General features: G+C 48.1%; 1 protein-coding gene across 2 annotated transcripts in view; it reads right to left on the bottom strand.

Annotated features, from left to right (window-relative positions):
• Positions 1-27290, bottom strand: part of LOC116988806 (multidrug and toxin extrusion protein 1-like) — a 51286-nt gene that overhangs the window by 12267 nt on the left and 11729 nt on the right. For both annotated transcript variants that reach the window (XM_033045725.1, XM_033045724.1), the window contains exons 2-10: positions 26190-26291; positions 24726-24794; positions 23550-23698; positions 21555-21597; positions 19562-19606; positions 15559-15656; positions 13078-13175; positions 11802-11915; positions 2390-2457 (exon numbers count right to left, since the gene is read on the bottom strand). In XM_033045725.1, coding sequence (XP_032901616.1) covers positions 2390-2457; positions 11802-11915; positions 13078-13175; positions 15559-15656; positions 19562-19606; positions 21555-21597; positions 23550-23698; positions 24726-24794; positions 26190-26291 — 786 coding nt within the window. The remainder of the gene's footprint in view (positions 1-2389; positions 2458-11801; positions 11916-13077; positions 13176-15558; positions 15657-19561; positions 19607-21554; positions 21598-23549; positions 23699-24725; positions 24795-26189; positions 26292-27290) is intronic.

The raw sequence follows: 27290 nt of genomic DNA, 5'->3' as shown, positions 1-27290 counted from the left end.
GGAACATTAGGTTACAATTGTACAAGATGTTGATGAGGCCGCATTTAGACTCAGTTTTGGTCACCCTGCTAATGGGAAGGATGTTGTTGAACTGGGAAGGGTTAGAGAAGATTTACTGTAATGTTAGACAATAGACAATAGGTGCAGGAGTAGGCCATTCGGCCCTTCGAGCCAGCACCGCCATTCAATGTGATCATGGCTGATCATCCCCAATCAGTACCCCGCTCCTGCCTACTCCCCATATCCCCTGACTCCGCTATTTTTATGAGTCCTATCTAGCTCTCCCTTGAAAGCATCCAGAGAACCTGCCTCCACCGCCCTCTGAGGCAGAGAATTCCACAGACTCACCACTCTCTGTGAGAAAAAGTGTTTCCTCGTCTCCGTTCTAAATGGCCTACTCCTTATTCTTAAACTGTGGCCCCTGGTTCTGGACTCCCCCAACATCGGGAACATGTTTCCTGCCTCTAGCGTGTCCAAACCCTTAACAATCTTATATGCCTCAATGAGATGCCCTCTCACCCTTTTAAACTCCAGAGTGTACAAGCCCAGCCGCTCCATTCTCTCAGCATAATACATTCCCGCCATCCTGGGACTGCCAGGAGTTGAGGGCCTGAGCTATAGGGAGAGGTTGAACAGGCTAGGACTTTATTCCTTGGAGCACAGGAGGGCGAGGGGTGATCTTGTAGAGGCGTATAAAATCAGGAGGAGAACAGATAGGGTGAATGCACAGATTATTTTACCCAGATTTGGGGAACCAAGAACAAGAGAACATAGGTTTAAGCTGAGAGGGAAATGATTTAATAGGAACTTGATGGGCAACCTTTTCATACAGAGGGTGGTGGATATATGGAATGAGCTGTCAGAGGAGGTACAGTAGTTGAGGCAGGTGCTATAACAACATTTAAAAGACATTTGGATGGGTACATGGAAAGGGAAGGTTTCATTGCTTTTTGATGGTATGACAAATCAAATTCCTCGTACGTTGCAAAACATATTTGGCTAGTAAAGTATAATTATGGTTTTGTTTAGGGGGATATGGGCCAAAGACAGGTAGGTGGGCTTAGTGTAGACGGGGCATCTTGCTTGGCGTGGGCAAGTTGGGTGGAAGGGCCTGTTTCCATCTGTTGCCTCTATGACTCTCTATGACTGGCATAAAAAGGAGACAAAATGTCCAGGTGTGAGGAGTGACTGCTGTGCTCAGAGGCAGGTTTAAAGAGTAGACTTGTGGCAACACAAGTACATAGATAGAGTGTTAAAGAAGGAACTGCAGATGCTGGAAAAGCTGGTGAAACTCAGCTGGTGCAGCAGCATCTATGGAGCGAAGGAAATAGGCAACGTTTCGGCCCGAAACGTTGCCTATTTCCTTCGCTCCATAGATGCTGCTGCACCCGCTGAGTTTCTCCAGCTTTTTTGTGTACATAGATAGAGTGGTTAAAGAAGGCATTTGGCTTGCTTGCCTTCATGGGTCGGGGCATTCAGTATAAGAGTCAGGAAGTCATGATGCAGTTCTAGAAGACTTTGGTTGGGCCACATTGTGGGGCATTGGGTGCAGTTCTGGTCGCCCCATTGTAGGAAGGATGTGTTTGCTTTGGAGAGGGTTTACCAGAACGCTGCCTGAAATGGAGGCTATAACTACAAGGAGAGCTTGGACAGAGTTGAATAGTTGGCTCTGAAATGTCGGAGGCTGAGAGAAGACCTGATAGAAGCATATAAAGTTTTGAGAGGCATCAGAACCTTACTCCCAGGGTGGATATATCAGAGACTAAAGGACTGTGTTTTAAGGTGAGAGGGGGAAAGTTTAAAGAAGATCCTCTAATCCAGGCACCATTCTGGTAAACCTCCTCCGCACCTTCCCCAAAGCCTCAACACATCCCTTCTGCAATGGGATACCAGGGCTGTAGATACAGTACAAAAGAGGCATGAAAGGCCCTGTCCCACTTTCACGACCTAATTCACGACCTCTGCCGAGTTTGCCCTTGACTCATACTCGCAGCATGGTCGTCACGAGTTCGTAGGTAGGTCGTAGCAGGTAGTAGGTGATGTTAGTCGTAGGTACTCGTGGCACCAAGTAGGTCGCGGTGTTTTTTCTAGCCTGATGAAAAATCTCCACGAGTAAAAAGGTTTGTGAATTAGGTGGTGAAAGTGGGACAGGCCCTTTTAAGAGGCTTTTTGATAGGAATATGGATTTGCCGAGAATTGGAGGTTAGGGACCATGTGCAGGCAGTGGGTGCAGTTCATCTCAGCATCATGTTCAGTATGGATATTGCTGGCCGATGGGCCTGTTCGTGTGCTGTGATGTACATGTTCTACATGCTTTAAAGGTGGCATGCGTTTTCAATGGCAACAAGACTGCGTACGTGCTGTGCTCTCAGGGAGACGTCAGCCTTACCATGTATGCCGCTGTTAACACCTGGTAAATAACCGACTGTGCTCCGAGTTCAACTTCACTAACCAGCCCTGCGAACAGAAAACACCACCGTCAACAACACACCCGGAGATTAGCACTCAGGAGGAAAAATGTTATTAAACGATCAAATGTCTTCAATGAAGTTAGCATGGGATATAATACAATGGACACTCCCTCCTCTCCCATCAGGCAAAAATGTATAGGTGTGAAAACGCACACCTTCAGATTCAGTCACAGTATCTTCCCAGCTGTTATCAGGCAACTGAACCATCCTACCACAAGCACAGAGCAGTTCTGAACTACTATCTACCTCTTTGGTGACCCTCGGACTATCCTTGATCGGGCTTTGCTGGCTCTACCTTGCACTAAACGTTGTTCCCTTATCATGTATCTATAGACTGTAAATGACGCGACTGTAATCATGTATTGTCTTCCCGCTGACTGGATAGCACGCAACAAAAGCTCTTCACTGTATCTTGGTATGAATGTTAGCATTCATAGCAAAAGGATTTGAGTATAGGAGCAGGGAGGTTCTACTGCAGTTGTACAGGGTCTTGGTGAGACCACACCTGGAGTATTGTGTACAGTTTTGGTCTCCTAATCTGAGGAAAGGCATTCTTGCCAGAGAAGGTTCACCAGACTGATTCCTGGGATGTCGGGACTTTCATATGAAGAAAGACTGGATAGACTCGGTTTGTACTCGCTAGAATTTAGAAGATTGAGGGGGGATCTTATAGAAACGTACAAAATTCTTAAGGGGTTGGACAGGCGAGATGCAGGAAGATTGTTCCCGATGTTGGGGAAGTCCAGAACAAGGGGTCACAGTTTAAGGATAAGGGGGAAATCTTTTAGGACCGAGATGAGGAAAACTTTTTTCACACAGAGTGGTGAATCTGTGGAATTCTCTCCCGCAGAAGGTAGTTGAGGCCAGTTCATTGGCTATATTTAAGAGGGAGTTAGATGTGGCCCTTGTGGCTAAAGGGATCAGGGGGTATGGAGAGAAGGCAGGTACAGGATACTGAGTTGGATGATCAGCCATGATCATATTGAATGGCGGTGCAGGTTCGAAGGGGGGATGGCCTACTCCTGCACCTATTTTCTATGTTTCTATGGTACACGTGAGAATGAACTAAACTAATGATATACTTGGGACCTATCTCCTCTGTGGGCGCAATAACCTTTGCAATCACGAGGAGGAGCCAGTGAGCTGTTTCAGGCCTGCTGTCCAGCCAGACAGACCTTTGGGATGAGGTTTCATCAAATAGACAATAGGTGTTCAAGAAGGAACTTCAGATGCTGGAAGATCGAAGGTACACAAAAATGCTGGAGAAACTCAGCGGGTGCAGCAGCATCTATGGAGCGAAGGAAATAGGCAACTCAGTCTGAAGAAGGGTTTCGGCCCGAAACGTCACCTATTTCCTTTGCTCCATAGATGCTGCTGCACCCGCTGAGTTTCTCCAGCAGTTTTGTGTACCAATAGACAATAGGTGCAGGAGTAGGCCATTCGGCCCTTCGAGCCAGCACCGCCATTCAATGTGATCATGGCTGATCATCCCCAATCAATACCCCGTTCCTGCCTTCTCCCCATATCCCCTGACTCCGCTATCTTTATAGCCCTGCCTCACGGTGCGAGTTGACCCACGAGTGACCCCAAGTGAAAGACTCGTGGTTGTGTATGAGACTCCAAGTTTATGATCAAGAGTTTAACCGAGCTCCCACGGGTATGACTAAGTTTGCCGTTTACTTCTCATTTCTGCGATGTTCCAAGTTCCTCTCCCGAGTTACTCTTGAGCCAACCGTGAATATAGAGGAGCTGGACAGCATTTCATACATTAAGTATATTCTGATTCAGTATTGAAAGTCATTCGTCACATTTCGTAAACCAGCTATGATCTCTAGTCCTAGACGATTCCATTAGTGGAAACATCCTATCTTATCCTTCCATATATAGCTACCATTCCCCATATGTAAACCAGGGGTTACTGCCCATCACATCTCCTTTATAACCTTTCCCATTCGACTTCAATCCACAAAGTGCTGGAGTAACTCACCGGGTCAGGCAGCATCTCTGGAGATCGTGGATAGCTGATGTTTCCCTTCATCATGTATCTCTCTCTCTACACTGTGGAGAGCCCGATTATAATCATGTCTAGTCTTTCCACTGACTGGTTAAGTTTTAAGTTTCTGGGCACTCACATTTCAGAAGACCTCACATGTTCCACAAACACCGCCGCGCTGGTCAAGAAGGCACAGCAACGACTGTTCTTCCTGAGGACATTAAAAAAGACTGGTCTGCCCCAACAGCTGCTGACAACGTTCTACCGCTGCACCACAGAGAGCATACTAACGTATGGCATCTCTGTGTGGTATCTCAGCTGCACGGAGGCGGAGAGGAGAGCTCTTCAGCGCGTCGTCAACAGAGCGCAGAGGATCATCGGGACAGAGCTACCAGCCTTGGAGGGCATCTACCACACGCGGTGCCTCAGGAAGGCCCTCAGCATCCATAAGGACTCATCACACCCCTGCCATGGTCTGTTTCAACTACTTCCCTCCGGCAGACGTTACAAGGCCTTCTACGCCCGAACCTCCAGACTCAGGAACAGTTTCATCCCAAGAGCTATAGCGGCTCTGAACCGGCCCTAATGAGTGCCCCCCCACCCACCCCCTTTGGACAGTCTCCCTCAGATGGTCACGTCAATCAATTCAGCTTGTTTATTTATGTGTTGTATTTATTTACCTTTCTTGTACATCAGTGGAGCTGCACACTAAATCTCGTTGCACTGACGTGCAATGACAATAAAAGATATATTATTATTATTATTAGCACACAACAAAAGCTTTTCACTGTACTTCATTGAACATGACACTGTCACCAATGTATGTTCTCCAGAGATGTTACCTGATCTGCTAAGTTACACCAGCATTTTGTGTCACATTTCGTAAACCAGCACCTGCAGTTTCTTGTTTCTGCTTCTTCACATTCATCCAGCCTATCTAGTCTGAAGAAGGGTCTCGACCCGAAACGTCACCTATTCCTTCACTCCATAGTTGCTGCTCCTCCATAAATGCTGGAGAAACCCGCTGAGTTTCTCCAGCATTTTTATCTACCTTCGATTTCCCCAGCATCTGTAGTTCCTTCTTAAACATTCAGCCTATCTATGTCCTTTTATGAAGCTCTGTAAGGTCACCCCTCAGCCTCCTGCGTTCCAGTAACAACAAACCCAGTTTTACCCATTTCTCTTTGTAACGATAGCCCTTCATTCCAAGCAAAGTCCTGGCGAATCTCTTCCACACTCTTTATCTAATGGTACCCTCACCTAGTAGAGTAGTGACCATGACTGTACACAAGTACGGTCTAACTAACAGTTTTATACAACTGTAGCATGACACCCAACTCCTATACTCACGGCCTTGGCCTATGAAGGCAAGCATGCCAATTGCCTTCTGCACCGCACCATCTACTCTCCTCTCTAGTTTCAAGGGCACTATCCCACCAAGGTCTCTCTGTATATGAACACTGCTTAGGTCTCTGCTGTTGACTGGGCCATGTGTTCTCCCTGTGACTGCATGGGCTTCCTCTCACATCTCAAAAGACTTACGGGGTTTGTATGATAAATTGGCCTGTGTAAAATTGCCCCTCGTGTGTAGGGAGTGGATGAGAAAGTGCGATAATATAGAACTAGTGTGAACTCAGATTCCATGCTGTATCTCTAAAACTAAAAAACAGAACTAACTTTGTATTTGTCCTGTTAACCTCTAACATCCCAAAATGTACTCCCTCATTCTTGTCCGGATTAAATGCCATCTGCCACTGGTCTGCCCGATTTTCCAGCTGACCTGTGGCCCTTTGTGTCCTGAGAACATCCTCTTTGCTATTCTCTAACCATTTACCCTGAATCAATGTCCTCTAATTTTAGACACCTCTGCGATAGAACCTCTCCATCCCATCCATGTCCCTTGCTCATTGCTTGGGGGGGGGGGGGGGGGGGGGGGGGGGTGGTATGGTCTAAAAAATTGCCTCAGTACTTGCCATTTTTCGTCTCAGGTTTTCTTACTTGGCCTAAAATTATCTCAGAAAATTAACGTCTAAGGTAGGCCTCAAGAATTCTATCATATTATGTAGAAACAAAGAACTGCAGATGCTGATTTACACCAAAGATGGACACAAAGTCAGCGGGTCAGGCAGCATCTCTGGAGATAAAGGATGCAGTGGCGGACTGGGTCTAAAAATATTGGTTGCCAGGTGACAAAGGGGGCCCACTTCATCAGAGGCCCACTTGATATAGATTAGATTAGATTAGATTTGTTTATTGTCATTCAGACCTTTCGGTCTGAACGAAATGTTGTTTCCCTGCAGTCATACATATAATTAAAAAATGACAAAAACACACAATCAACACAAGTTTAACATCCACCACAGTGAGTTCACCAAACACCTCCTCACTGTGGTGGAAGGCAAAATCTTAAAGTCTCTGTCTCTTCCCTTTGTTCTCCCTCTGCGCCGAGGCGACGGTTCAAACTCCGCGGGTGGTCGCTGCCTCCGCCACAGCTCCGAGAGTCGGGTCTCCACTGTTCCGGGGCCGAGTCGGGTCTCCGCTGCTGCTGCTGCCGCCGCCACCACAGCTTCGGGGCCGAGTCGGGTCTCCGCTGCTGCTGCTGCTGCGCCACGGTTCCGGGGCCGAGTCGGGTCTCCGCTGCTGCTGCCGCCGTCACGGTTCCGGGGCCGAGTCGGGTCTCTGCTGCTGCTGCTGCCGCCGCCACCACAGCTTCGGGGCCGAGTCGGGTCTCCGCTACTGCTGCTGCTGCGCCACGGTTCCGGGGCCGAGTCGGGTCTCCGCTGCTGCTGCTGCTGCTGCCACCGTCACGGTTCCGGGGCCGAGTCGGGTCTCCGCTGCTGCTGCAACCACTACGGCACCAATGCCGCAAGCTCCGCCATTAGGCCTCGGCGCAGACGGAGACGGGGAATACGACAAAAAAACAAAGTCGCATCCCCGGAAGGAAGACCAAAGCATGTTTCTCCCACCCCACCCACACACACACACAACTTAATAAAATAAAATTAACTAAAACATGACAAGAAACAAAAAGAAAGAAAATAAAAACAGACGGACTGCAGGTGGGCCGCGCTTAAGCCAGCGCCGCCACTTCATCAGGGGCCCACTTGCCATCGGGCATGTTGACACCCTGGCCAGTCCGCCACTGAAAGGATGGGGTGATGTTTTGGGTCGAGCCCTTGAAGAAGGGGCTTGTACCTGAAAGGTCACCCACCCTTTTTCTTCTGAGATGTTACCTGACTCGCTGAGTTACTCCAGCACTTTGCGTCTATCTAAGGATCTGATGTTCCTGGATCATGCTGCCCAAACCATTTTTCCTAGTTGCATCCACAATTTGCAAAGTTGGACATTCCTCAGAGCAATACCTTGAAAGATATGGATTACCAAGAATATCCTGACACATCTCCCTGACCAGGAACCAGGTTCATTGGTAAAATGGTGAAACCTTTTCTGTGATGTTCTAAGTCTTCCAACTCTTGGAAGAGGATGGGTGAACTCTTTACATTGAAATCAAAATTGGCTGGTTACCCAACACTAAATACAACCAGCTAGAGTCTCAACAACAGGGAGAGAAGAATTCCAGGACTGTGTCTCTAATTTATCTTTTCATGGAATGAGATTCTAAACCTAGGTGTCAATGTCCAGCAAAGACATGGAATCTGTAACCTGATGCTAGGGCCAGTGGAGGGATGGCTGGGGGTATTTTTAGATGAACCATTCCCTCTGACTGAAGGCCTGTAATCAGAGAAGGCAGATATTTGGTTAATTCCACCATTAGATGCGGCAGTTATGTTTAGTTATTAGCTTAGAGATAAAAGTGCCCTTTGGCCCACCAAGTGCCCTTTGGCTGACCAGCGATCCCCACACTATATTAACACTATAACATACTAGGTACAATTTACACTTGCACTGAGTATACAAACCCAAGCCAATTAACCTACACACCTTTACGTCTTTGGAGTGTGGGAGGAAACCCGAAGATCTTGGGTAAAACCCACGCGGACACGGGGAGAACGTGCAAACTCCGTACAGATAGTACCCGTAGTCCAGATCAAACCCAGGTCTTTGACGCTGCCAGCGCTGTTCGGCAGCAACTCCACCGTGCCGCTCCCCTTATGAGGAGCTGAAGAGACAGTGATTTTCACACCGTGTTGCTGTGATCTAGAATGTTCTCCTGGGCAGACCGATGCTTCTGTTAGGTGACATGGCAGTAGAGTTGCTACATTACAGCGCCAGACATCCAGGTTCGATCCTGACTACGGGTGCTGTCTGTACAGAGTTTGTACGTTCTCCCCGTGACCGTGTAGGTTTCCTCTGTGCGCTCCGGTTTCCTCCCACATCCCAAACACATCCAAGTTTGTAGGTTAATTGGCTTCAGTAAATTGCACCTTGTGTGTAGGATAGAACTAGTGAATGGGGTGGTCGCTGGTCAGCGCACACTCAGTGGGCCAACGGGCCAGTCTCCACACTGTATGTCTAAACTAAACTAAACTAAACTAAAGTGTAACTGGATGTATATTCAAAAAGGAAATGTGCAGGTGCCAATAACTGGATAATCAATGTTAAAAAACAGAAAGTGCCAGAAACACTCAGGAGATCAGGCAGCATCTGCGGAGAGTCTGGCAGATTCCAAGCTGAAACATTTACTCTCTCTGACTTGCTAACTGTTTCTGAAGTTTTCTCTTTTTATTTCAGACTTCCAGCATCTGCAGGCTTATGGATATTTATCTTTGGGTAAGCCTGCTGAAGAAGGGTCTCAACCCAAAACGTCGCCTATTCCTTTCCTCCAGAAATGCTGCCTGACACACTGTGTTATTCCAGCATTTTGTGTCTATCTTCAGTGTTAAGTGTCGAGGAGGAGGAGCCATCTTGGGGAACGGCTGCTAACCAGCAGCCGTCCGTTTAATTCACTTTTTTTTGTAGTTCTAGTGAGTCCTGTGTTTTGTTTGTGGGAGAAATAGACTTTTTAATGTGGGGGGTAGGGGGTAATTATACTTCTAGGTCCCTACCTGGTCAGTGAGGCAGCTTTTTCTCCGGGCTGCCCCGTCGACCCGTCCTCGTGGCCTACCAGCGGGCGTGGAGCGCCGTTTCCTGGCGGGGACCGCCCAGCACCTCGGTTTCGGTGGCGGCACAGCGCTGGAGCGCTATCGCGGAGCGGAGCGGGTGATGCCTTGCCTGGGTCGCCGCGCTGGATCGACGCGCTGGAACTCCGGTGAGCTGTGACCGGCGAGTTCAACACCTCCGGGCTGCGGGTCTGCGGAGCGGGCGGCGCCGACTTCAACATCGGGAGCCTGGGAGCTCCAACCCGGCGCGGCCTTGTCGGCTTCGGAAGCCGCAGTCCCCAGTTAGGAAGCGGCCGTTCCAGGTGGCCCAGCCGCTGAGAGGACTCTCCCGACGCCGGGGCAAGACCATCCGGTGAGAACGGCCAGGAACATCGGGCCTCCGTAGAGGCAATAGCGGAGGCCTCAATAGGCCTGACTTTGGGAGAACTGGGGATGGGGACTGGACATTGTGCCTTCCCCCACAGTGGTAACCATTGTGGGGGGATGATTTTTGTGTGTAAGTGATTATTTTAGTTTGTGTCCAAGATGGCTGTCGGAAGGGAGAGTGTACGCTGGCGCGGTTTAGCTGCCGCTGCTCTCTCTTCACATTGTGTTTTTGATTTTTTTTGTCTTTGGATCGAATTTTGTCTTTAATTTGTGTATTGGTGATGTCCTTATTATTTATTTTACTCCGATTATATGTTTTTTACTCTTGTTAAATTCTGTAAGGTGTCCTTGAGACTTTTGAAAGGCGCCCATAAATAAAATTTATTATTATTATTATTATTAAGCAGCATGTGCAGTTCCTTTCTACACATAAATCTGGAGCTTATGGGCTAAACAAATATTGATCTCCTATTGCTTTGTCAATTAGAAATTCGACAGAAACTTTATTAAATATTCTGTATCCATCGACTGTTCCTTGCAGCTGTCCTGGGAGATGTCCTCCGTTTGAGACCTTACGTTTGATATGTACGTCCACTGTCCTACGTCACTCTGTGGCTGTTTTAGTTTACATAGAAACATAGAAAATAGGTGCAGGAGTAGGCCATTCGGCCCTTCGAGCCTGCACCGCCATTCAATATGATCATGGCTGATCATCCAACTCAGTATCCTGTACCTGCCTTCTCTCCATACCCCCTGATCCCTTTAGCCACAAGGGCCACATCTAACTCCCTCTTAAATATAGCCAATGAACTGGCCTCAACTACCTTCTGTGGCAGAGAATTCCACAGATTCACCACTCTCTGTGTGAAAAATGTTTTTCTCATCTCGGTCCTAAAAGATTTCCCCCTTATCCTTAAACTGTGACCCCTTGTTCTGGACTTCCCCAACATCGGTTTAGTTTAGTTTAGAGATACAGTGCGGAAACAGGCCCTTCGGCCCACAGAGTCCGCACCGACGAGTGATCCCCGCATATTAACACTACCCTGCACACACTAGGGACAATTTTCATTTATACCAAGCCAATTAACCTACAAACCTGTACGTCTTTGGAGTGTGGGAGGAAACCGAAGATCTTGGAGAAAACCCACGCGGTTACGGGGAGAACGTACAAACTCCGTACACACAAGCACCTGTAGTCAGGATCGAGCCCGGGTCTCTGGCGCAGTGAGCGCTGTAAGGCAGCAACTCTAGCACTGGACAACAATATGTTTTATTGCTCAGCAGGGCCTTGTTAAATATGGGATCTGAGGAGAGGAGGGTCGTGCCTTCCATATCACGTCACCTTTGGAAAGTTTTGCATCAATCAGCCTCCAATGCCATCAGACAGGAAAATGCACAGGTTTGAGCAACTCGCTCAAATGCTGGAGGAACTCAGCGGGTCAGCCAAGCTCTGTAGAGGGAATGTGTATGAGACGTTTCGGGTTGCGACCCTTCTTCAGACCGGAGTAGGGTCCCAACCTGAATGTTGCCTGCCCATTCCTCCCACAGGTGCTGCCTGACCCGCTGAGTTCCTCCAGCACTTTGTGAGTTGCTCAAACCTGTGCACTTTCCTGTCTGATAACCAGGCTTCGGTAAAAATTGTAAATTGTCCCTAGTGTGTGGGATAGTGCTAGTGTACGGGGGGGGGGGGGGGAGGTGTGGCTGGTCAGCGTGGACTCGGTGGGCCGAACGGCCTGTTTCCGTGCTGTATCTCTAAAGTAAACTAAACATGTGATGGCAACATTTAAGAGGCTATTTGATGGGGAAGGTAGGGATCAGCCATGGTGGAACAGCGTCCTGTGTATCCATGACAGAGTTTCCCATTCTCCAGAATGAGAAGGGATCGGGAGGTTGGTAGAATGGGTTGCTTACCTGATAGGAAGGTGCCAATCTCGTAGGTCCACCACTCAATGCACAGCATCAACATGCTGGGGATGGCAAGTCGGACAAAGCTGCCCCACTCCTGCAGAGAGTCAGCTGACCAGCCTAGAGGAGATGGATGTCGTTACTGATACAAGGCGATAAACAGCACGGATGAGCATGAAGCCGCACGAGGAAATCAGTGTACACAAGGAACCAGGGGTGTGGCAGTAGAGCTGCTGCCTTACAACTCCAGAGACCCTGGTTCAGTCCTGACTGCGGGTGCGTTCTTTACGGAGTTTGCATGTTCACCCCATGACCTGCGAGGGTTTTCTCCAGGAGCTCTGCTTTCCTCCCACACTCCAAAGACGTACAGGTTTGTAGGTTAATTGGCTTTGGTAAAATTGTAAATTGTCCCCAGTGTGTGTAGGATAGTGTTAGTGTGCGGGGATCGATGGTCGGTACGGATTCGGTGGGCAGGGTGGGTTTCCTTGCTTTATCTTTAAACTAAACTAAACTAAACAAAACTGCAGATGCTGGTTTAGATTAAAAAAGACACAAAGTGCTGGAGTAACTCAGCAAGTCAGGAAGCATCTCTGGAGAACATGAATAGGTCACATCTCGGGTTGGGACCATCCTTGAGACTGATTGCAGTGGTTTGGGGAAGAAAATTGGAAGAGAGGTGGGTGCAGGACAAAGTCTGGCAAGTGATAGGTGGAGATAGAGAAAAAGTGCTGGAGTAACTCAGTGGGTCAGGCAGCATCTCTGGAGAAAAAGGACAGGGTGACGTTTTGGGTTGAGACCCTTTCGACCCGAAACGTCACCCATTCTGTTTCTCCAGAAATGCTGCCTGACCCATTGAGGTACTCCAGCACTTTGTGTCTATCTTTTTGCATAAATCAGCATCTGCAGTTCCTTTCTACACAAGTGATTGGTGGAGATACAAGGAGCTGAAGATGATACAGGAGAGGGGTGTTCGAATGGCAGATGGGTGGACAAATGTGAGATGCGGAGAAAGGAAGCTCAAAATGTGAAGCCGGAGGAATGAATGCAGGTGGGATAGGGGAAAGGGAAAGGGTTGTTGTTGTTTAGTTTCGTAATATTGGAGAATTCAATGTTCATACCATTGGGTTTTAAGCTACACAAGAGGAATATGAGGTGCTGTTCCTCCAGTTTGCCTGTGGGGGTCTCACTCTGGCAATGGAGGAGGAGGCCCAGGACAGAAAGATCAGTGTGGGAATGCGTTGGCAGATTAAGAGACTAGTGTTGCATGCACACTCTACTATACCTGTCCATGTCCCCACATACAACTTCTTCCTTCGAATGTACAGAAACAGGAGAATGACTTGAAAGTACTGAGAAGCAACATTGGCAGCAGCGGAGCCTCTGAAAAACACCAGATAACCTGTTACAAATGCTTCAAACATAGGGGAATAGATGAGAGCTGTAAGGTGGTACAGCAGGTAGTGCCGCTGTCCCACAGCGCCACAGACACCAGTTCGATTCTGATCTCGGGTGCTGTCTGTGTGGAGTTTGCACGTTCTCCCTGTGACCTCCTGGGTGCTCCGGTTTCCTCCGCTGTCCTAATTCTGCTTCTCTCACGTATGAAGTTTTATGATATCCCTGACAGCGCAATCTAACTTTGAGTGGGAACTCTCCAGGGTCCTGAGAAAGGCAAGAATTATTCTCCATCCACACAGCCTTTTCAGACGGGATAGATTTCTACTCCCAATTCCACGGGAATAATGCTCTGCATCTCCTACCGCACTGAACACGTTGTAATTTTGCCATAAAGCTTCTCTCTCCTTGAAGATGTTATATGAAAACCGAGGACACGGGACAAGTTGGACTAAATATGTCACGATGAAGGAATAAAACCAGGGAATTAGGGACAATATCACAAAGGAAGGAGTTTGTGTCATTTAATTGTCATTTGGCCCTTCGAGCCGGCACCGCCATTCAATATGATCATGGCTGATCATCCAGAATCAGTACCCCATTGCTGCTTTCTCCCCATATCCCTTGATTCTATGAGCCCTGAGAGCTATATCTAACTCTCTCTTGAAAACATCCAGTGAATTGGTCTCCACTGCTTTCTGTGGCAGAGAATTCCACAGATTCACAACTCTCTGGGTGAAAAGGTTTGTCCTTATCTCAGTCCTAAATGGTCTATCCCTTATTCTTAAACTGTGACCCCTGGTTCTGGACTCCCCCAACATTGGGAACATTTTTCTTACATTTAGCCTGCCCAATCCCTTAAGAACGTTATGTTTCCATAAGGAACCATATTTCTTCAGGCTCTTTGATCTTATTTTAAATGGGGGTGGGGATGGTCAGGGCAAACCTGGGCAGAAAGCTGAGGAGCAATGGACATGCCAAGGCTTTTCACTGTCCATCTTCAAAGCCAGTGTTAAAACAATTTATACTCCCTGGCTTTTGACCATGCATGAGACTTTGCTCCTGTTTTTAGTGTTTTTAATATTTCTTTATTTTGAATATCTTTACTTACTCCATCTTTTAATTGTTATTATTGGTGTGTATTAACTTTTTTGTCAATGATTAGTGATGTACAGCACTTTGTTGCAACTATGATTGTTTTTAAAGTGCTCTATAAATAAAATTATTATTATTATTATTATTATTATTATATTGGCCTTCATCTGTCAGAGTATTGAGTATAGAAGTTGCAGTTGTATAAGATGTTGGTGAGGCCACATTTAGAGTATTGTGTTCATTTCTGGGCAACGTGTTATAGGAAAGATGTTGTCAAGTTGGAAAGGGTACAGAGAAGATTTATGTGGACGTAGCCAGGACTAGAGGGTCTGAGCTATAGGCAGAGGTTGAGTAGACTGTGATTCTATTCATTGGAGTGCAGGAAGATGAGGGGTGATCTTAAGATTATGAGAGGAAAAGGTTGGGTAGATGCGCAGAGTGTCTTGCCCAGAGTAGGTGAGTTGAGGACCAGAGGACGTAGGTTTAAGGTGAAGGGGAAACGATTTAATATGAATCTGAGGTGTAACTTTTTCACCTGTTGTTGATGTATGGAACATGCTGACAGAGGAGGTAGTTGAGGCTGGGACTATCCCAACATTTAAGAAACAGTTGGACAGGTACATAGATGGACAGGTTTGGAGGGATATGGACCAAAGGCTGGCAGGTAGGATGAGTGTAGATGGGACATGTTGGCCGGTGTGGGCGAGTTGGGCCTGTTTCCACACTTTATCAAGCTATGACTTCATGACTCTAAATTAATCAGTATAGATTAACAGATCTATGCAGATTATAAATATATCTATAATCTGTATTGATCTATAATCTGTATAGATATATTAGTCTGGAGTCATATTCAAGGCTAATGTAATCTCAAGACTAAAGATTCACAGTCAAAGGTAAAACTAAATAAGATCTGAGATGTAAGATCATTAGAATAAAATTCTCTCAGAATGCACTTTATTATAGTTTGTAGCATTTCCCTCAAGGGGGGTCAAGAACAGAGGGGGACCCGATGTGGGGGGGGGGGGAACGTCGAGAACAGAGGGGGACCTGGCTTGGGGGAGGGGGGTTGTCGAGGAGGGGGGGTGTCGAGAACAGAGGGGGACAGTTGGGGACTACATGGATTACTTTGTAACTTTGTCGACACCCTATACGTGGCCACTCTTTGCATACCTTGAGAATGCAAAACAACTGCGACCTGTCACATATGATGATGAAGTTTCGTTCATTCATTTAGCGGTGCACGGTTACGTGAACGGGGAGTGAGGGTACTCACGGCACGCCCAGTGTCAGCACGTAGAGGAGGACGTAATTCACCAGCCCGTTGAAGATGTTGGCGAGGAGACCCGTGAAGACTTGCGGCAGAGTGATCCCCTACGGGGCAGAGAAACGGAAGTCAGTTTTTCTTGCTGACTGTGTTCACCTTATCATACACCCCGTGTCCAGGATGTTTAGTTTAGTTTAGTTTAGCTTAGTTGAGTTGAGTTTAGTTAAGTTTAAAGATACAGCACAGAAACAGGCCCTTCGGTCCACCGAGTCTGTGCCGACCAGCGACCACCCCATACGAGCAGTATCCTACACACACTAGGGACAATTTACACGTACACCAAGTCAATTAACCTACAAAACCAGGAGAGTGGAAGGAAACCGAAGATCTCGGAGAAAACCTACACGGTCACGGGGAGAACGTATAAACTCCATGGACAGGTTTAAACTCGGGTCAATTCACCCTCCACTAGTTCTGTAGGCCCTCCTCGGTCATGACTGACAATGGGTGATGCATCCTGACCGGATGCAAGCCTGGGCGATGTCATATGGAGGACAGGCTGTTGCCCATGCAGCACGTCCCCCCTCTCCACATCGCTGATCGATCCAAAGGAACAGCAGGGCCGTTACAGTTTGGCACCAGCGTCGTCGCAGGAGCTGCCAGAGCGAGGTTGTAGACAACGACGAACTGCCTTAGGGGCTCCGACTCCGGATTTTCTTGAGGTTTACTCCAGGAGCCTTTTCCATGACTGGATATGGCCACAAGGCAGTGGAGGTTTTAAATCAGAGTTTTCCCTCTCCTAGATGGACTGCCTTCCCAGGCTGACGAGCCCCATCTGCCCGAGACTCGTGGGGGCAGGAGCGTCTACCTTCCCGTGCAGGTCTATAGATCCTGCCCACTGCCCAACAGAATAGGGCCAATATACAGAAGCCAACTAACTTACAAAGCTGAACTTTTTCGGAATGTGGGAGGAAACTGGAGCACCCGGAGAAAACCCATGCGGTCACTGGGAGAACGTGCAAACTCCACACACAGACAGTAGCCGTAGGCAGGATCAAACCCAGGTCTCTGGCGCTGTAAGGCATCAACTCTACTGCTGCACCACTGTGCCGCCCTGTGGATGTGATGTGGTGGGATGGTGAGTTGATCTTTGGGGCAGGGGGGAGAGGGACGGCCAAGTGGGACAGGCCCTTGACTCAGCGTGACAGGCAGCATCTCTGGAGAGAAGGAATGGGTTGTATAGTCTTTCCACAGGCTGGATAGCAAACACCGAAAAAGCTTTCCACTGTACAAGTGACGATAAATTAAACAAAAAAAATCCTGTATTCTAACGGTGAATATTTAGCAGTGCAAATTTGACCTAGGATCAGAACAAGTTGGTTTGATGAGAGGGTATTTGCTTTGCAATATACAATGTGACACTCTGTTTCTGCCCCGTGCAGAACAAATCTGTCCTTGCTTAACACCTCTCATGTGTGAAATAAATTTGACTGATCTTCACAGAACCGTAATCCAATTAAAATCTCAAAGCTATCCAGTGAACATGTGCACAGAGGCCCAGGAATCAGTGTCTCTCATTTCCTGCATTAAACCAGCGTTGCTTGTCTCCCAAATGCCGTGCTTGGACAAGCACTGTGATAATTGAGTGTTGTTGAAATAAAAGCAGCGGGGTCAGGCTTCTTCGTGCAAAGCCACGCAGTTCCAGAAACACCCTGAATCTCAGAGGGTCAGGCAGCATCTGTGCAGGGAAAGAGCAGGTTGTATTTCCAGTTGCCTTGAACAATCCTGTCAGGTCATATTTTTCTTGATTGGGCACTATGTCCACAGCAGCCGCCCCCCCAGAAGAGTAGACACAAAAACGCTGGAGTAACTCAGCGGGACAGGCAGCATCTCTGGAGAGAAGGAATTCCGCCTGAGTTACTCCAGCATTTTGTGTCTACCTTCGATTTAAACCAGCATCTGCAGTTCTTTCCTACACACAGAAGAGTGGTGCTGGTATTAGGAAGGAACTGCAGATGCTGGTTTAAGGGCCTGTCCCACTGTACGAGTTTACCCAAGAGTTCTCCCGGGTTTAAAAAAAAATCAAACTCGTGGTAAACACGTAGAATGTACGTAGCGGGTACGTCGGAGCTCGGGACGTCTCTTGGCGGCTCGTAGCGCTAACGGTAGGTACTCGGGAAACGCGGTAAGCTCGTGAAGATTTTTCAACATGTTGAAAAATGTCCACGAGAGCCCCGAGTACCTACGAACGGCTATTACCGTAATTCTCCGAGTTCGAATCAGGGGCAACTCGGGAGAACTCTTGAATTAGCTCGTACAGTGGGACAGGCCCTTTACACCGAATCTCACTCGATTTCTCGCAGCTGCCAGCTTTCGGACTTGCAACTATCACCTCGGCGGCCGGCCCAGAACACACAAGTGGGCAGCTTACAGCCCAGCGGCATGAATATTGTCTTCTCTAACCTCGTTTAACCCTTGCTTTCCCTCTCTCTCCATCCCTTCCCCTTCCTAGTTCTCCGACCAGTCTGTGTCCCCCTGATTAATTTTTATCTGTTTGCTTCGTTGTCACCTTCTCCTAGCTAATAATGATCTGTTCTGCATTTTCCTTGATCTGCATTCCCTTTAATGTCTCATTTTCATACCTTAGCCTTCCTTATCTCTGTGCCTCCCTCTCTCCTGACTCTGGAAGAAGAAGGGTCTCGACCCGAAACATCACCCATTTCTTCCATCCAGAGATACTGTCTGTCCTGCTGAGTTACTCCAGCATTTTGTGTCTTATCTACAGTGTAAACCAGCATCTGCAATTCCTTCCTACACAGTGAACACTACCACTGTCCCCAAACACATCACTACAAGCCTTTAAACACAGAAACATACATCACCAGCAGCAGATAGACACAAAGTTCTGGAGCAACTCAGCGGGTCAGGCAGCATCTCTGGAGAAAAGAAACAGGTGTTGTTTTGGGTCGGAACCCCTCGTCAGACTGAAGTTCACCCCCCCCCCCCCCCTCTCCCCCCGCCCCTCTACTTTCAGTCTGAATGATAAAGGGCCTGTCCCACTTTCCCGAGGTAATTCACGAATTCTCCCGAGTTTTCCCCTTGATTCAAACTCGCAGAATGTTCGTAAAGAGTCCGTAGGAGTTCGAAGATATATCGTAGCGGCTCGTTAAGCTAGCCGTAGGTACTCGTGGCATCAGGTAAGTCGGGACGTTTTTTTCCAGCCCGATAAAAAATATCCACGAGTAAAAAAATGGTCGGGATGAAAGAAACTTTTTACTCGTAAGGAGGGCATCGAAATAGTCGTGAGAATTCGTAGACATACTCGCAGGAGTTGGTTTGTAGGAGTTCGTGAACATAGTCGTGGAAGGTCGTAGGTGTTTGTGGATTACCACGATCTTGATTTTTTTTTTAGGTCCTTTAAACTCGGCAGAGGTTTTGAATTAAGTGGTGAAAGTGGGACAGGCCCTTAACCAGCATCTGCAGTTCCTTCCTAATCACCAACAGCACTCTGCCGGGGGTGTCGGCTTTGGACAACTCTGCCCACCCTTCACACTCGCGTCAAGAAAAATATAACCTCACCAGGGTTGTTGGAGGCTACCCAAACTGTTGCCTCTCCTGTCCCTTTACAGGTGGCACAGATACAGCACGGTGGCGCAGGTTTGTAGGTTGATGGGCTTGTCATTAAAAGAAATGTCAAAAAATTGTCCCGAGTGTGTGTAGGGTAGTGTGAATGTGCAGCGATTGCTGGTCAGTGCAGACTCGGCGGGCCGAAGGGTCTGTATCTCTAAACTAAATAAACTAAACTAAACTCCCCACTCCTCTCCCTTCTCTGAAACGTCTAACATGTTGATTTCTAACTTTCCCCAGCTCAAATGAAAGGTCGTCGACCTGAATCATTGTCTTTGTTTCTCTCTCCAGGGATGCTGCCTGACCTGCTGAGTGTTCCCAGCCAGCGTCTGCAGCTGGCCGCCGCATATACCAAGCTACGTGCTGGCACTGTGGGTGACAGTACCTGATTCTGAAGGTATCGGATCTCCAACTGATACAGAAATGCTGCCTGTGGGGAAAAAAGAGGTAGATGTTAGGATGGTGGACGAAAGAATGGTCCATGTCGAGGTAGGTCCAAGGACGAGCCGCACCCTGGCCACTCCCCCTTCTCCCCTCTCCCCTCAGGCAAAACATCCCCTCAGTGAAAACGCACACCTCCAGATTCAGGGACAGTTTCTTCCCAGCTGTGATCAGACAACTGAATCATCCCTATCACCACCAGAGAGCAGAGCTGAACTACTATCCACCTCATTGGTGACCCTTGCACTATCTCTAATTGGATTTTACTGACCTTACCTTGCACTAAACGTTACCTCTTATCATGTTTCTTGGTTTCTTGGTCCTCCAAAACATTCCAAATGGAATTTAAACAGGAGGTGGTAGAGGGAGGACTTCAGCCAGAAAGGGTTTTTTGGGAAGAAAGAGCTACCTTAAATTTAGTTGCATCTGGTTGGGTAACTATGGTAGAGTGAAGACTATTCCATGCTTTAATTGTGCGGGGGAAGAACGAATTGCTGTACACATCTGTCTTGGTAGCTGGAATCTATATGTACACTGTGAACTGCTTGATTGTAATCAAGTATTGTCTTTCCACTGACTGGAAAGGACCCAACAAAAGCTTTTCACTGTACCTCGGTACACGTGAGAATAAACTAAATCTAAACTAAACTAAATGAAGTCAAGGTCACACTTTGCTTCAATGCTGGAGTCTGACCTACACACTACCTCCCATCCACCATGCTTCAAACAGCACCTTGCCTCGAGAAGTCAGTCTGGTGAGCATCCACATTGGAAGAAGGGTTCCTCCCCAAAATGCCGCCTGTTCATTCCATCCCCAGATGCTGCCTGACCCGCTGAATTCCTCCAGCACTTTGCGTTTTTCTCAAGATTCCGGCGTCTGCAGTTCATTGTGAGCTTCCAGGTGTGAAAACCTGGAACTCAGAATCTGACTGGATGAATCTCTCAACTTTACGTAACTACCATTCTCCCCTCACCTCCCCCCCCCTTCTTCTCTCCTATCACCTCTCTCTTTCCCCCGTTCCATATGAACCCACACCAATTTCTTCCCTCCCCTTCCCTACCCCTTCCACCTACATATGTATAAAATCATGAGAGAAATAAGATCGGGTAGATGCACAGAGTCTCTTGCCCAGAGTAGGGGAATCGAGGACCAGAGGATATTGGTTTAAGGTGACAGGGAAAAGATTAAATAGGAATCCGAGGGGTAGCTTTTTCACACAAAGGGTGGTGGGTGTATGGAACGAGCTGCCAGAGAAGGTAGTTGAGGCCGGGACTATCTCAACATTTAAGAAACAGTTGGACAGGTACATGGACAGGGCAGGTTTGGAGGGATATGGACCAAACAAGGGCAGGTGGGGCGTGTAACTGGGACATGTTGGGCGGTGTGGGCAAGTTGGGCCGAGTGGCCTGTTTCCACACTGTATCACTCTATGACTCCATGGCTCTCTTCCTTCCTCCAGCTTCACAATTCGCACTCTTCAATCCTTTTGTCTCGTACCTTCTGTCATTTCATCTCCGGTCTTTGTTCACCATCTGCACCATCAAAAGCTGCCCTCGCCTGTGTCTACCCATTAGCTGCCCCATCTCTTTTCAAGCTTCCTCCCCATTCGGCCCATCAAGTCTACTCCGCCATTCTGTCATGGCTGATCTATCTCTCCCTCCTAACCCCATTCTCCTGCCTTCTCCGCATAACCCCTGACACCCGTACTAATCAAGAATCTCTCTATCTCTGCCTTAAATATATCCACTGACTTTGCCTCCACAGCCTTCTGTGGCAAAGAATTCCACAGATTCACCACCCTCTGACGAAAGAAATGTCTCCACATCTCCTTCCTAAAAGAACGTCCTTTAATTCTGAGCTCCATGTTCAAGTTCTATGTTCTAAGTTTGTCCTGCGAGTAGTTTGCTAACAAATTAGATGCAATTGACATACTTACAGGAAGACCAGGGATAAATATCCACACGTACAGCTGAGCTAACCTGGAAAGAAAGACAACAGTGAGAACCAAGTAACTGGATGGGCCTGAGCATGAGCAGTGAGTTTGGACACAGGCAGAGTCTGTGCAACTGAGAGAGTTTACAGTTTAGTTTATTGCCGCGTCTACTGAGGTACAGTAAGAAGCTTTTGTTGCGTGCTATTCAGTCAGCGGAAAGACAATACATGATTACAATCGAGCCATTTACAGTGTATAGATACATGATAAGGGAATGTTCAAGAAGGAACTGCAGATGCTGGAAAATCGAAGGTAGACAAAATTGCTGGAGAAACTCAGCAGGTGCGGCAGCATCTATGGAGCGAAGGAAATAGGCAACGTTTCAGGCCGAAACCCTTCTTCATGATAAGGGCATAATGCACAGTGCAAGGTAAAGGCAGCAAAATGGGATCAAGGATAGTCCGAGGGTCACCAATGAGGTAGATGGTAGTTCAGGATCGATCACAAGCCCAAGTGATTCTGTGCAAGTGCACATATGAAACATAATTGGCAACCAAATAATGATTCCCATTTCGCGGAGTGTGTTATTTGAAAGTACGTCCGGAGATACCTGTACTTCTAGTAAAGCCTGAACGTGAACCAAAAGCAACAGCTGCTTCTCAGCTCCTTCAGAGCATCGCATGCCGGACAGGATGACGGAGTTTATGTTTGCAGCCGCTACTGTCAGTCCAGCACTCTGTGCTTGACAGAGTACATTCAGATCTTAGCCAGCGGCAGAAGATTCCAGCTCAGGAAGAAACCCTGACCGCTGCTTGCCCTCAAACAGACGGTTAAGGAGAAACGAGTTGCTGAATATATTGATTGATTTTAAAATGCAGCATGGAAACAGGCCCTTCGGCCCAACGAGTCCACGCTGACCACCGATCGCACACTAGTTCCATGTCATCCCATGTTCCCATCCACTCCCTACACACCAGGGGCATTTTACAGAAGGCCAATTAGCCTACAAACCCCGCGCGTCTTTGGCACGTGGGAGGAAGCCCACACAGTCACAGGGAGAACGTGCAAACTCCACGCAGACAGCACCCGAGGTCTGTATCGATCCCGGTGTGTCTCTGGCGCTGTGAGGCAGCGGTTCTAGCAGCTGCCCCACCGTGCCACCTTTGTACAGAGATCTGAAGGGCACTGTTGGTAAGGGTTCACCGCTGTGACTCTCCCAGAGGCAAGAGAGGCCCACACCTCACCCATTGCTTCTACCCAGAGATGCTGCCAGCATTTTGTGTCTATTTCAGTGTAAGCCAGCATCTGCAGTTCCTTCCTCCACATACGGTATTATCATTGTACAACTGGTAGAAACAAGGAACTGCAGGTGTTGGTTAATGCACGAAAGGGCACAAAGTGCTGGAGTAACTCAGCGGGTCAGGCAGCATTTCTAGAGAACGTGGATAGGTGCCGTTTCGGGTCGGGACCCTTCTTCAGACTCTCGCTCCGGAACTGGGCCTGGGATCCAGGTCAGTTGACGGCCCTGGCCCTCTGGCGGCCGGTGGAGAGGCGAGGATCAGCGGCCGCAGTGTTGGTAAGGGTTGGCGACGGCAGTGGTGGTGGCAGTAGGTACGGCCTGGTGGCGGCCAGGGGTGGCGTGTGGGAAGCCGGGGCTGTTAGTGCCAGGGAGGCAGTGTGGGCTAGTGGTGGGGTGGGCAGCCGTCGGTAGGCCCGTCCGCTATAACCGAGATGCATTACAGAGAGGGCCATTAAAACGAGGGTTTCCTATCTACATAATGGATTGTGCCTTCCGTTATCTCATGGACCTCCACTGCTAGCGAAGACAGAGTCAAACAGCACCTCATTTCCACAGAGTGTATGGTTGTTAACAAAGAAAGCACGGGTGACACTCCTTCTCGCCAGAGATGCTGCCCGTCCCGCTGAGTTACTCCAGCATTTAGCGTCTAAACCAGCATCGGCCGTTCCTTCCTACACGTAACAATGGAAGCTCCTTACTTGGCCACTTTGGGAGACTGGTGAACAGCCAGCAGGATGTGCTCGGTGTTAATTAAGAGGGCCCAACAGGGGAAGCAGAATATCATCAGGATGAGGATTCCTCTTTGCAGAATCACCCCAATTCTCTTCAGATTTCTGCTGCCAAATGTCTGTAAAATCAGAAGAACATCTGTGAAAAACCAGACAGCGAAAAAACTAGACATGAATTACAATCAAGCCGTCCACAGTGTACAGAAGCCGTATAATGATTAGTGCAAGATAAAGTCGAGTAAAATCCGATTAAAGATAGTTCTAAGGTCTCCGATGAGTAATACAGGAGGCTAGGATCACTCTCTAGTTAGTGAGGGGACAGCTCAGTGGCCGGATAACTGCTGGGAAGAAACTGCCCTTGATTCTGAAGATAGACACGAAATGCTGGAGTAACTCAGTGGGTCAGGCAACATCTCTGGAGAAAAGGAATAGGTGATGTTTCGGGTCGAGACCCATCTTCAGACTCCAGAATCTGGAGGTGTGCGTTTTCAAGCTTCTTGCCTGATGGGAGAGGGGAGAAGAGGGAGTGACCAGGGTGAGATTGGTCCTTGGTTATGCTGGAGGCCCTGCGGAGGCAGCGTGAGGTGTAGATGGAGTCAATGGAAGGGAGGTGGGCTCGGGTGATGAACGGGTCCACCTCATTTCTCTGAGATTAAACGGGCTCCTCTTTAACTACAAGGACATGGAGGCGGCACAGTGGTGTAGTGGTAGAGCTTCTGCCTCACAGCGCCAGGTTCGATCCTGACTACGGGTGCTGTCTGTACGGAGTTTGCACGTTGCATGGGTTTTCTCCGAGCTCCCACACTCCAAAACCGTACAGATTTGTAGGCTGTGTTTAAGAAGGAACTGCAGATGCTGGAAAATCCCAGGTACACAAAAATGCTGGAGAAACTCAGCGGGTGCAGCAGCATCTATGGAGCGAAGGAAATAGGCAATGTTTCGGGACGTTCGCTCCATAGATGCTGCTGCACCCGCTGAGTTTCTCCAGCAGTTTTGCGTATCTCAGATTTGTAGGTTACTTGGTTTGGTATAAATGTAAATTGTCCCTTGTGTGTGTGTAGGACTGGCGATAATGTGCGAGGATCGTTGGTCGATGCGGACTCAGTGGGCCGAATGGCCTGTTTCTCGCTGTATCTCCACACTTACCTGGGATATGAGCGTATCACAGGCGGAGGCCAATCCAGCACCCACGGAGATACCCGATACATTAATCATCTGTGCACAGGTAACAAAGGGCAAAGAAAATGGATGAACAGTTCAATTGTAAATGCCAGCACAAGGTAAACGTATTGTGGTCCAATTGCACTTCCGGTCCCGAGATGTGGGCATCATCGGCAGGAGTGGGGAAAGCGATTACATTAGTGTTGTTAATGAATCAAAGGTTCAAAGGTTAATTTATTGTCACATACACCAAGTATGTAGTGTAGTGAAATTCAAGTTGCCATTGCAGCACATTAAAAAGAATACAAACATAACAATAGTAAAGAAATGTAAACATAAAAACATCCCCCCACAATGGTTCCCACTGTGAGGGAAGGCACAAAGTCCATAACCAAAGGCCTCGATTAATGTTCAGGGGCCAGGAATTCACATCCCGCCATGGCAACTGGGAAAAACAGACTTAGCAAATTAAATAGAGGTACTAGAAATTGCAAATGATGGTTTACAAAATGAGACACAAAATGTTGGGAGTAACATAGGGTGTCAGGCAACACCTCCGGAGAACGTGGATAGGTGATGTTTCAGGTCAAGACCATTCTTCAGACTCCCAAGAAGGGGCCCAACCTGAAACGTCACCTATCCATGTTCTCCAGAATTGCAGCCTGACTCCCTGAGCTACTCCAGCACTTTGTCTATTGTTTAGCTAATTATATTGGGCGGCAGCGGCAGAGTTGCTGCCTCACAGCACCAGAGACCCGAGTTCGACCCTGACTACGGGTGCTGTCTGTACGGAGTTTGTATGTTCTCCCCGTGACCTACGTGGATTTTCTCCGAGATCTTGGGTTTCCTCCCACACTCCATTTACGTACAGGTTTGTAGGTTAATTGGTTTGGTACAAATGTAAATTGTCCCTAGTGTGTGTAGGGTAGTGTTAGTGTGCAGGGATCGCTGGTCGGCGCGGACTCGGTGGGCTGAAGGGTCTGTTTCCGCGCTGTATCTCTAAACTAAACCAATATAATCTAGACTCGGTAACAATGACTGCAATGTCATAAAATTCCATCTGGTCCATAAGAGGCACATTGAACAATGTTTAAAATTGAAGAATGTTTTGGACAATACAGCTCACCCCCTCCGTGACACACTGGTCAACCTGAGGAGCACCTTCAGCAACAGACTGGTTCCACCAAGATGCAGCACAGAACGCCACAGGAGACCCTTCTTCCCTGTGGCTGTCAAACTGTACAACTCCTCCCCCTTCTGTCGTGGGGTAGACTGACCCCCCCCCCCCCCCCCCCCCCCCCACCCAAATCAATTTCCCTCCTGGGATAAAGAGAGTTCTATCGTATAATATATATCATATCTGTAAGACTATGACTCTATGCCTGCCTTTACCCTGCCCTGTCGAAGGGTTTGTAGTGATAAATGAAATTGACGTTTGGATATACGTACTGCTGTAGCGAGACACACTGCATCCAGTTGAACTTTCCCCAAATGACCACAGAATATGGAGCTGACTATGCCGATGAGAAACACCATCAGCTGGGACAGAACCTGCAATAAAAAGAGGAAGAATTATCAATATTATTACAGAATCAATCACTCGTCTTGTGAGGCGGAAACCGAAAAACGGTGGGAATATTGCACGAGGGAGGGGGGGGGGGAGAGGGGGGCAATGAGAGGGAGAAGGAGAGAGAGGGGGGGAGAGGGAGAGTGAGAGAGAGAACGGGGAGAGAGAGAAAGGGGAGAAGGGGAGAGAGGGGAGAGAGAGAAAGAGAAGGGGGGAGAGAGGTGAGAGGGGGAGGGGGGAGAGAGAGAGAGAGAGAGAGACGAGAGGAGAGAGGGGGAGAGGGGTAGAAAGAAGGAGAGAGAGAGAGAGAGAGAGAGAGAGGGGGGGGGAGAGAGAGAGAGAGAGAGGGGGAGAGGGGTAGAAAGAAGGAGAGAGAGAGAGAGAGAGAGAGAGAGAGAGAGGGGGGGAGAGGGGAAATAGAGAGAAGGTTTTATTGGACTCAACTTGACTTGAGGAAGCAAAGAACTACAGATGCTGGTTTACAAAAAAAAGACACAAAGTGCTGGAGTAACTCAGCGGGTCAGGCAGAATCACTGGAGAACATGGATAGGTGACATTTTGGGTTGGGACCCTTGTTCACTCTGAGGAAGGGCCCGGACCCGAAGTGTCACCTTTCCATGTTCTCCAGAGATTCTGCCTGAACCGCTGAGTTACTCCAGCACTTTGTATCCTCAACCTGACTAGATTTTGTCTTAACCCACAGAGTTCCCCAACGTTATATGCAGGCTCCATGACAACTTGGCCAGAGTCTATTGGTGGCTGAATGGTTAATGATACAACTTGGGATGGCATACGATCAGTCTCACAGCACCACTTTACTCTCTCCAAACTGGCTGCTGTTCTTCAGACTTTATGATTCATCGTCATTGCTTCTCGCTAGTGTTGACCCATTGCTTGTTGTGTGATGGCCAGATCAATGTTAGCAAAATGCAGGCCTTCATCTTTAAACCTCTCCTCACTTTTCTCACCTGCAGTATCCTTCA

The sequence above is a fragment of the Amblyraja radiata genome, chromosome 28, assembly GCF_010909765.2.
Source record: "Amblyraja radiata isolate CabotCenter1 chromosome 28, sAmbRad1.1.pri, whole genome shotgun sequence".
Lineage (NCBI taxonomy): Eukaryota > Metazoa > Chordata > Chondrichthyes > Rajiformes > Rajidae > Amblyraja > Amblyraja radiata.
The sequence above is the reverse complement of the archived record's forward strand: the minus strand, read 5'-3'. Positions and strand labels throughout refer to the sequence as shown.